Source organism: Lepidochelys kempii, chromosome 4 (assembly GCF_965140265.1).
Source record: "Lepidochelys kempii isolate rLepKem1 chromosome 4, rLepKem1.hap2, whole genome shotgun sequence".
Classification (NCBI taxonomy): domain Eukaryota; kingdom Metazoa; phylum Chordata; order Testudines; family Cheloniidae; genus Lepidochelys; species Lepidochelys kempii.
The window spans coordinates 105980709-105991532 of NC_133259.1; the positions used below are offsets into that span (position 1 = coordinate 105980709).

A 10824-nucleotide genomic window follows, 5' to 3' on the forward strand; every position below is an offset into this window, starting at 1 on the left:
GCTGCCCACCTTCAATTTTCAGCTGAAAACTTGTCCCTTTTCCCTTATATCATAGTTTCTCTCACTCGGCTGTCTAACTCCATAATTTTATTATTTGCTGTAGAGGATGCAGAGTTCAAATGCAAATTATGTTTAAGTTTCAGAGTAGCAGCCGTGTTAGTCTGTATTCGCAACCTGGATTTGTGCTGGAAATGGCCCACCTGATGATCACTTTAGATAAGCTATTACCAGCAGGACAGTGGGGTGGGAGGAGGTATTGTTTCATATTCTCTGTGTATATATAAAGTCTGCTGCAGTTTCCACGGTATGCATCCGATGAAGTGAGCTGTAGCTCACGAAAGCTTATGCTCAAATAAATTGGTTAGTCTCTAAGGTGCCACAAGTACTCCTTTTCTTTTTATGTTTAAGTTGGAATTCTGATCTTGATCCAGTCAAAACTTCTCCAGCATTGTTATTTTATTTGTGTTACTGTAACATGTAGACCCCAGCAAGGTCAGCTCTCTGTTGTGTTAGACACTGAACAGACATGTGGAAGCATGGTTACAGCCAAGTTTTTCAAAAGTGACTAAAAGATTTTGGGAGCCCAACTTGACATCTGAAGTAAGGGACCTGAGGTAAAGGGAGGGTGCTCAGAACTTCCGGAACAGCAGGCTCCTTAAGGTGTTTACAGACCGGACACCCAAAAATTGAGGACCCCAAAGTCCCTCTTTAAAATCATAGCTTTTGACACTGATGTAAGATAACATGCAGAGTATGCCCAAACAAATTTGTAGAAACAGAGTAATGGTAATACAAATGTGTCATCTTATTTGTTTAATGAAGATAAGCAGAGCAATAGTCTGAGCAGAACATCTGTCCAGACCTTATCTATTAGCTGGCAGTGTTCTATAGGCCTCACAGAAACTTGCAAAATTATATCCACAGTGGAATCCCCCTTCCGGTCTGACATGGAATCAGACCCCTTAAAAATGGATTTGGGTCTATGGATTAAAATCCCCAAGCCCTCCTTTTTCTTGCAATATTACTGTTTGTGTTTACTGCTTATCTCATAATTCATACTAATACTATAAGCCTTTGGGGGGTGCAATTTATATTAAAAATGGGGTACAAAATTGCATTTGTAATATCGAGGGTACAACAATGAAAGCAGGATGTAGAGGGTGAAAGGACAGAGTGAAATGTTTGGCGTGGTGTGCTCCTAGAGTCTAGATGTAAATGATCTCTGCATTAGTGTAACGCTTTAATCTAAAAATAATACTTTCTGCATCACTTCTAATATGATCTGATTACAGCAGAATACAGCAGCAGCTGGTCGTCTTTCAGCAAATTCGAGAACTGCCCTTTAACCAGTAGTGTTGGTAGAAATTAGTGTGTGCTTTTTGTATTTGGCTAGTGCACTTCAGCTGCTGTACATTGGTACTTTGTTCTGCAGAAAAAATCATTTTAAGCTACTTTACATATCACTCTACTTTTTTTTTGTAATGGCAGAAAAAAATAATTAAACTGCAAGATGTTTTTAAGCAAAACCAAACTCTTTGGTGATCATTCATTACAATCAGTTACTGAATCTTTCCAATGCTTTCTTCATTTCAGGTGGAAAAGATACCATAACATTCAGTGACCCAACCTTGCCTGTTCTACAGAGGTCAAGATCGCCATTGCTAACATTTGCTGACAAGCCACAACAGAATCAAGCACAGAGGCACGAAGGTGAGCATCTAGGACTGAGATGGGTCGACACTACACATCTTATCAAATACAGTAAAAGTAAAAGCCAAGGTTTCATGCCAGTATAGCAGAAGGTAAAGATTCAGTGGTCACAGAGATTAACTAAATCATGACCAAAGTGGGGGATCATCCCAGTTTGAACAGTCCTGGAGGGACTGATAAATGACTGTATAGTGACTTGGACCATGCTAGAGGTCAGGTTTTAGCAGCTCAAAGGAAATTTGCAACATAGCTGTATGCCATAGGAAAGCAACACATTGTACCTTGTAAAGCTGGTTCCCTCCTGTTCTCCTCTCCTCCCCCCCTTTACAGCGCATGATAGGAAAGTAGACTATGGAACTATCTTAGCACTCTCCTGCATTAGACCTGATCTACAGATGAAAGGCTTCGTGATTGTGCCTGGCAAATTTAAATAAACCCCTGCTGTTGAGCAATTGATTCTTCTTTTATAGTCATGCATGCATTTTGTTAAAATCCTTTCCCAATCACAAGCACTAAGATCTTCCCTTAAAAGTCCAGCTCAGCTCTATTTGATACTAAACAGCAGGCTAATATTTTAATGAAAGCACTACTTTTCTTTAGTTGGTGGACAGGGAATAAATTTTGAGACTTGCCTATCAACATTTGGATAAGCTATTTAATGGCTATAAAATTTTTGACATGCCCAGATCTTATTCAGTCAACCATGAAGCACTGTAAATGCTTTGATATTAATTTCTCAAATTAAATAGATCATGGCCTCATTTTGACTTTATTATCCATGTTATCAGATGATTGACAGGTTTCAGAGTAGCAGCCGTGTTAGTCTGTATCCGCAAAAAGAACAGGAGTACTTGTGGCACCTTAGAGACTAACAGATTTATTTGAGCATAAGCTTTCGTGAGCTACAGCTCGCTTCATCGGATGCATGCAGTGGATTGATCACTTTTAGTCTTGATCAGCTAATTTTTTCTGTGCTAAAAATAGAAAACCTATTTAATCACTCCTTCATTGAATAACTTACAAATATTAATTTTCATTTTAAATAATCATTGGGTTCTAGTTAAATCTTCATTCACTGAAAGTGTTTAGTTGATATTGTTATATTGATTTTGCCTTATTTGTCATTGTGTGCCGGGCTGGTAGCACTACCTACTATTAAGGTTGCGCAACACTTCCCATTATAAGACCCTGCATTCACTTGCATGTAATTTTGCTGAACTCCAGCCATTTGAGTTGAAATTTTCCATGCTGGGTGACTGTCTCAGCCTGAATTGTTTTTTGGGGTGTTTTTTTGGGGTTTTTTTGTTTTGTTTTTTAAATTTAAGCCAAAACAGTTGAGCTGTTTCTGAGAACAAAGATTACCACTCCTCTGCTGCGGGCAAACACTTGCAAAAAGCATCCCCCTCTAGTAGTCCACAGTGAGGATGGCAATCTACTACTGCTGTCAGTTACTCTGCTAGCTCAAGTAACAGAGGCCAATGTGGTACAACCTAGTTTGGCCCCCTTGTGCAGATGCACTATGATGCTGTCTTTAATTGCATAATCCCTTCTTTCTGAATTGTTTTTTGTATAGTTATATCCAGTGCTTGGATTTTGTTGTAAAATGTTATATTATAATGTATTAAAATGTTTAATATATGGAGAGAGAAAAGGAAAAAAGCTGTTTTTTTTCTGTCCCTGCCTTATCTTATGCTGCTATCAAAGCATGTTATTCAGATGAAATGTTGAAGGGCTAATTATATAACTTCATTATTGGATGGGTTTCAGAGTAACAGCCGTGTTAGTCTGTATTCGCAAAAAGGAAAGGAGTACTTGTGGCACCTTAGAGACTAACCAATTTATTTGAGCATAAGCTTTCGTGAGCTACAGCTCACTTCCTGATGAACTTCCCAATGTTCTGATTGGTTCTGTTCTTTGAAGTGAGTCCAGAATGGGGTAAAGAGCCAGGGTAGAATTCAACATACTATAGTTAAGTTGTGCTCTGATCAATCTTTTACCATGATGGTGAGCCACTGGTATTTCACTAGCTAGATCATCTTCTGCATGGCTTTCTTGGTCTTTGCCCCATGCATATAAATTCATATAACGTACACTAGTGTGACACTGTCCCATTTCTCTCTTAGCAAAACAGAAGGGAAAACCAGATGAAATTTATGCCGTTTCAACAGAGTTGACAGTTCCAGAGGAAGCTGCTAAGGTCTACAACAATTCCCAAGCAAACATAAATAACAGTAACCAAAATAAGCCTTTTCATCCCTCATTAGCCCAGTTTCCTTCTGAGGAGGAAGAAATAAACAGTCTTGGAAGTGAAATAATTAAATTGACAGAAGAACAGGCAGCTGCAGAACTGGAAGGGAGCAGAAGAGAAAGTCTACTGGAGGGCCAGAGTACAATGGACCAATCTGACCTTAGCAGCTCATCCAAGAAAGAGTGCCTCTTGTCCAGCCCTGACCTATTTGACCCTGCGGAGACATCAAACTCCAAGAATGAGCATGCAGCTGAAAATTGGGTCCTGAAAGACCATGAGGAAACCTCAGAGAATGATTATGAAAATGTAAATAAGAGAGAGGGTGGAAATGGCAACACACTGGACACTAAAGACACAGAAGGATGTGGAGAACTAACTGTTTCAACATCTGACTTAAACAACATCTCCAGTAATCCCCCTGAACCTGAGTGTGACAAATCATTTGATCCTGCTGAATGCTCTGAATATTTGGATAACAGCATGGCTTGTGGTATGAAATCCAAGATCTCAAGCTTCTCCCTGTCATCCTCTTGCAGTGGAAGCTGTGCTGCCGTGAATACGGATAGTCACTGAATTAATCTGCTATAGAATTGGTTTTTTTACATTGGTCTGTCAGCATTTGTCCATTAAAAAGATGTTTTTCTATTAACATTGACTGTGCTTAACCAAAATAATGTAAATATATAAAATGGATAGAACTTGAAAATGATGAGGGGCAGGGTTAATGATGGCTCTGGTGTTTACAGTGATTGAAGTTTCTAGAGAGACTGACATAATTGAGAAAAATGGGGCCAGGAGACTCACCATTATCCTTTATCATGTCAAGTCCTAGCTGGGTCTTCATAGCATGTATGTTCTTGTCCAGTGCACAATGCCTACTGGTATGTATTTTAAGGGTTTCAAATGGCTATTTTCAGCAGATGAAAAACTTGAAATGATAAACTAAAAAGGATCTAAAGGTAACAGGCTTTTGTTTATTTTTCTAAACTTGCATTCTCTCTGTGTATATTTGCTGAGAATGCATATTTAGAATAGCAGCATTTGGTCCCTACTGAAAAGCAAAGTGGTTTTGAAAAGTAGCCCCTGTGCATGAAGTTTCCATCTCTTAAACCTCCATATCTCCTCTACATTCCTCTGAAGTTTTCCTTCCTTTCCCCGAGAAAACAGGGGGGACTTATGTCTCAAAGTGTTAAGGCCCCATTCCAACTGAAGCTCTTAAAGCTGCTCTAGTAGAGGGAAAGTTCCCCAGGGAAGTAAAAAATTATCCTAGGGGACATAGCAGAACTGCCTAGGGGAAGAGAACATGTGTATGTGTATATATATATATAGGCCAGCTTCCTATTGTGTGCTGCTAGTACCAATTCATGGGACTATGTTCCTCCACCTTGGCCTGGAGTCGCCTGTGTGGCCCCTGGTGGGAGATTGAGTGGATCTAAGCCTATCTCCACTTTTGTTAGGTATAAAACAAAAATGTGAATGTGAAACTCTTCCTTTCCTCCCCCGGCTCACCAGTCTTTTGGATAGTGGTGGGGTTATTCTTTGGGCCCCAGTTGCCCCTTTAAAATTCTTCCGAACCTGACACGTAGTCTGCAAGAAAAATCTTCTGGTGTTAGAGTGGGGGGCGTGCAGAGAAAGTCCCCATCTCTCGAGTGATGGAGTTGTGCCATGCTGCCCCCGGGAAGGCAGCAGCAAGGGAATACTTAATGTTGGAGTTCACAGCTGTGAGAGCTGGGGAGGCACTTCCGCTCCTCTTTCTAGAACGGGGAACAGTCTCTGCAGCTGTGGAGCTTCTATGGGCCAGCAGCCGTGGAGGCAATTTTTCTGCTGGCTTGGGACCTAATTGTCTGTAAATGTTCATTTCTCACTCCTAGAACTTTAAACCAATCAGAGAGAATTAAACCAAATTTAATAAACTACTACTAATAAAAAGGAGAATCCCTCCCAGATTGAGCCTTTGTTTGACAAATATGTGCCAGCTGCAGATTTTTACAGCCCACTTGTCAGCTACTGAAAAACAAGGTTTGTATTAGCAGCACTGACAAACTCGTCTCTATATGGATACTGAACTAGCAGGTGCTGCCATAATCAAAGGTGTTTTGATTCCATGAACAGTTTGGGCTTGTCAGAAGAAAGAATATATGTAATGGTTACATCTGAATATAATGAACGATGGGAGGCTGAAAAATGTGACCTGCCTCTTGTTTTTGTGCATTCCCCTAAGAGGGGCATGCATGTAACCCTTTCTCTGCTGTCTGTCTGCTCTTTTCTTGCTGTGTGCAGGCAATAAAGGAATACTTGTATCACTCCTCTAAAATGCTTCCTTTCTACTTAAAGTACTGTGGCATTGCATCACACTGGTATCAACAGCCCCCTTTGAACCAGTTTGTTCCAAATTCAGATGCCTTGGGAATATGCTACACTGAAAAGTTTAAGCTTTCTTCCCTGGCCCCAGTTATATTTATGTTCCTCAAAACCCAAAGACCAAGAGGGGCTGTTGCTATTAAAGGTAAAATAACTGATTACATTATTGACTCAGTTATTTATATGACACCACTGGCAAGCATGAAGAAAAATAGACATGCACTGAAATAACTGAAGAGATTTTTACAGGGTTTTGTAATGTTTAAAATATAACCCTCCCCGTAATGTTTGTTCCAAGGAGTGTATTCCTTTCCACCTTTCATCACAGCCTGAGGCAGTCTGAAGCTAAATGCTAGAGAAGTTTTAATAAAAATGCAGCCAGAATTGAGGCTGGCTTTGATTTTTCTTTTTTTAATCCCTAAATGTCAGTGTTTGTTTATACAGCTTAACTCTGAAATGTTGAAGGTATGTGCATGCTTGATTCTCCTCTCCCATACGTTGGCGTAGAGGCCTGAGGCAAAGCTCATTGAAGTCAATGGGAGTCTTTCCCTTGACTACTGTAGGCTTTGGATCAGTCATTAAAATAGGAGTAATCCCACTGAAATCATTATGGTAATGGTGTAAACCTGGCGCAAGTCAGAGCAGACTCAGGCTGACAGGCATCTTTAACACACAAAACTGTTGTTTTTGTTCTGATATGGCTGGCAGGCTGCTCTTTGAAAAACCTCCGGTAAATTAGATCCTTCTATGGATTAATCTCTCCCCATTCCTCCCCACCTAAATTCCTCTTCTGTACCCTTGCAACCACTTGCTGGCACAGACTCTGGCTAGGAGGCTCCCTGCAGACCTCACTTCAGTACCACATAATTTCCCTGTCTACAGGGAGTCCGGTGCAATGCATTTTGTGCCCTTTTCTACACAGGGGACTGTGCATCCTCCCGGCTGTGCTTTCAGCCTTCATCCTTGGGACTTGAGCCTTTACAGACTGAGACATGAAGCTTCAATACAGCACCAAATCACTCTTAAAGTAAGATTTGTTTGCTGCAATAAAATTACAGTTGACGCTGAATGTTGGGGGGGGAAGGGAGGGTTATTTTCCTTTTACTGGTGCTGCTGTTACACTAGTATAACTGTTGTCTTTACTGGAATTACTTCTGATTTACACCAGCCAGGAGAAGAATCAGGCCTTCTCTGTTGAGACCTACATGCTGTCTCCGTAGGACTTTAAACCATGCTCTGACAGGTACACCCAACCATAAACCACCCTCCTCACTGATAGGGGAGGGCGGGAGACAGAGTGGCAGCTTCAAATCCAACATTTCAAAAACTGATTTTTAAGCATGCTGTTTCATAATCAGACCAGATGACTTCCCTTATTCTATACCCTTTTGAAAGACCGTGAACTTGTGCTGGAGCCCAGCAGCAAATACATGTTTTATCTGGGAGAAAAGAGGGGGAAAAAAGACCCAGACCCTTTAAATTAAACCTATTACAGAAAAGATGTTCACTGAATCTTTAAAACGTAAATTTGTGAAAATGACAGATTAAGAATGATCTTTTAAAGCACTGCTTCCTTTCTAAGTGAGACTATTTTTATGCATAGGGCAACTTGTATAATAAAGAAATTAGAATTTCTTTCATCCACATGAGCCCAAGAATGTATTTTAGAATCTTAACTGAGATTAATTTTTAAAAGATTGGGATTTTTTTTACCAGTTGCTGTTTTATTTAAAGAAAGATATAGCTTTTATTTATTTGCAAGCCTTTCCTTTGTTGCAATCTACAGTCACCATGTAACATGACAACTATATATAAGTATATATATTTTGGCTCCTGGAATAAAGACAAATTTCCAGATTTGTTTTGTCCTTTATCTTCTCCCTTATTAATATGGGAGGGACGTTAATTATGCCTTAGTGTTTTATCAGTGGGTCATGTATTAAATTGTGGTCATACTTTCTTTTTATAAAACAAGGAATGTAAAATTTTATTCAATAACTTTCTTCAGTTTGTATAAAAAAAAATCTAAATTGAAAGTCTCTTCTACTGTCACTTATTCCTTGCAATCTGAACAGACTAATTTGCTATATTTGTGTGGGTATGGAAGATCACACTATGTACCCTTGCCTTCAAAATATTATATATATTTTTTAAATTAATGTATCTACATTGTGTTAACAGCATTACACAATTTTACCAGCTGTGTTATCTAGTAGTAAGCTCTCCAAACATTTCCAAGCTACTTATTTAAAAAAAAAAAAAGCCAGAACAGTTCTTGTAAGTCTACTTTCAAATGTAAACAATGTGATTCGGGTACAGGCGAATGGATAACTCAAACCAGTTAAGATTACACATGTTGGAGAATAAAACCAGCAAATATAAGTAGAATAGTATAATGGATCAGAAGTTAAAAATAGAAATAATGTCTATACTCTTCCTGAATCTGAGGAGAAGGCTATTATCTAGCTTTACTAGGCTACCACACAAAGCTGTTGAAGTTATAGAAATCTTTATACTTTTCAGATATGTAGAAAAACACTGCAGAGCATCTTAACCAAAAGCAGTTTTTCATTAATTTGTCTTTTTCTTTGTACCTCAGCTTGTGATCGCTCAAGAGATCTGTTAGAATGGACAAGCTCTTCCCAGATTTCATAAACTAAATATTTTGCTAGTCTTACCATGTTGCACTAAACTTTTGAGCTGAATAGATGGGAGTTTAAAAAAAAAAATTACATTGCAAAGTTGAGTTGATGCTGTTTTTTATTAATCTGCTTACAGAAGGGAAAAACCTCTAAAGAGTAATATGCATTTCTCAGAGAGCAGTAGGACAGAGATCCAATGGAAACAGGAAACCTTTCGCATGTCTCTCATTGATCAACTACATGGACTATATGTATTCTGTGCTGCCTAGGCAATGGATGGTATGGTGGCCTTTAGTTAGGCCTGGTTGTTTTGTGCTCATTTGTGATCCTCTTCTTCCTCCTGTCTGTAATGTCAGGAAGCTTTTTCTCCCATAAGTTCTTGTTGCATATCCCAATGACACAGCAAGCTAGACGTTTGCCAGCATTCCCATTCTCCAAACTGGCTTTATTGTTACCCTTGCCCATGTCATCTTCCTGTTCATGGATCACAATGGATCTCCCCATGATGGAGTAGGGGCCAAACAGAGTGGCGAGCAGATTTGACTTGTATTTTCTAATTTTGCCTTCTTTAGAGTAGAAGTTGCCAAAATCCCCTGGATGGCGAGGGTGGTTCACGTTGAAAGGGTTATAGTGCCCCCCAGCAGAGTCACAGCTGTTGCTGAGGTCTCCGAGCTTATGGATGTGAATAGCTCTGCCAGACTGATTGCTTCCTGATGGAAACCCATTCAAGTCAAAGAGAGCCTCTAGTTTTCCATTTGGGTAGGACTGTCTGAACAAGACTTGGCCTGTCACCTGTGGCTTGTCAGCATCTAGGTTGGAGCTGGGCTTCACTTCACAGGTGGCATAACCTGCCCGGTCAGTCTCCTCATTGATGAACTGTGGGTAGAGTAAATTCTGCCACAGGTCATTCACTTTTTTCTGTATGTCTTGAAGTGGGCTGTCTCCATTGGAATCAACCTCACCTTCTCCCCTCACAACACCAGATGCAGAGAGGCCCTGGCTGATGGCCAGGTAAAGGAACAGAAACATGTCTGCAATTCCCAACCTGCAAAATACAAAAGGCTACAAAGAGGCAAGGGAAAAAGTGCCATGATTTTTTATTGTGTGGAAGGAAGAGTGACCCATTATGGCGAAAGGGACAGGCACATCATTAGCTTTTAATATTACCAAGCAAAACAGCTGAACTGTGTGGTCACGACACACTCTGCTTATTTCTAAATCTCGCTACAATGATTAATCACCTGACTAACCTAGAACGCTCTCTTCACATGCAGTTTTTAAACCTACATAAACTACCAACTATGAATGTAAAAATATCAGCAATCTAGAGCGCAGAGCAGGTCTGCAATATCTTCCTTCTTGCAGAAATCAAATCTAAAACTTTATTCAATTTTTGAATTAGTATTAAGAATTTTTTCCCTAAATCAAACCCCTCTAGGAAAATCTGCCAGGAGACTTTATTGTGGGCTACACATTTGCAGCCAACTGATTATGAAAAACAATCCTGATGTTGCCTACCTTTTCAAAGATTTTTCCAAAAGCTCTTCACAGTGGGTTGCAGTCTCTGCTTTTGTGAACTTGGAGCAGTGATCAGCCCAAATTTCAGACCTCTCTGCAGCTGAGACTTATGAGAGCTGCCTGTTTATGTAAAAGTTGGGTAACACTACTCATGGGAGTGGCCAATAGAACTCTGGGAAGAGAGGAGGAAAAAGTTTAACTAGGAACTTTTTAGAAAGGATAAACAGTTTGTCTCCTTTTCCTGAGTCCATACAGCAAACTGGCTCTGAGACCCCCCTGACTCCCCCTCCCGTCCCCCCAAATGATTACCAAGCTTTTAAATTCATCTTCCCTTTCATGATTTCA

General features: G+C 39.9%; 2 protein-coding genes across 5 annotated transcripts in view; one reads left to right on the forward strand and one right to left on the reverse strand.

Annotated features, from left to right (window-relative positions):
* Positions 1 to 8174, forward strand: part of CCDC149 (coiled-coil domain containing 149) — a 66006-nt gene extending 57832 nt beyond the window's left edge. For all 3 annotated transcript variants that reach the window (XM_073342374.1, XM_073342376.1, XM_073342377.1), the window contains 2 exons: positions 1594 to 1710; positions 3834 to 8174. In XM_073342374.1, the coding sequence (XP_073198475.1) occupies positions 1594 to 1710; positions 3834 to 4531 (815 nt within the window). In that variant the 3' untranslated portion in view covers positions 4532 to 8174. The remainder of the gene's footprint in view (positions 1 to 1593; positions 1711 to 3833) is intronic.
* An 887-nt stretch (positions 8175 to 9061) lies between these two features.
* Positions 9062 to 10594, reverse strand: SOD3 (superoxide dismutase 3). 2 transcript variants are annotated; one of them, XM_073340117.1, is made up of 2 exons: positions 10480 to 10594; positions 9062 to 10006 (listed from the first exon to the last, which is right to left on the reverse strand). In XM_073340117.1, the coding sequence occupies exon 2, from the start codon at positions 9988 to 9990 to the stop codon at positions 9253 to 9255; it is 738 nt and encodes a 245-aa protein (XP_073196218.1). In that variant the 5' UTR covers positions 9991 to 10006; positions 10480 to 10594; the 3' UTR covers positions 9062 to 9252. The 2 variants fall into 2 exon arrangements, with proteins under 2 accessions (XP_073196218.1, XP_073196219.1); XM_073340118.1 differs by having other exon boundaries at positions 9062 to 10023.
* Positions 10595 to 10824: the final 230 nt, after the last annotated feature.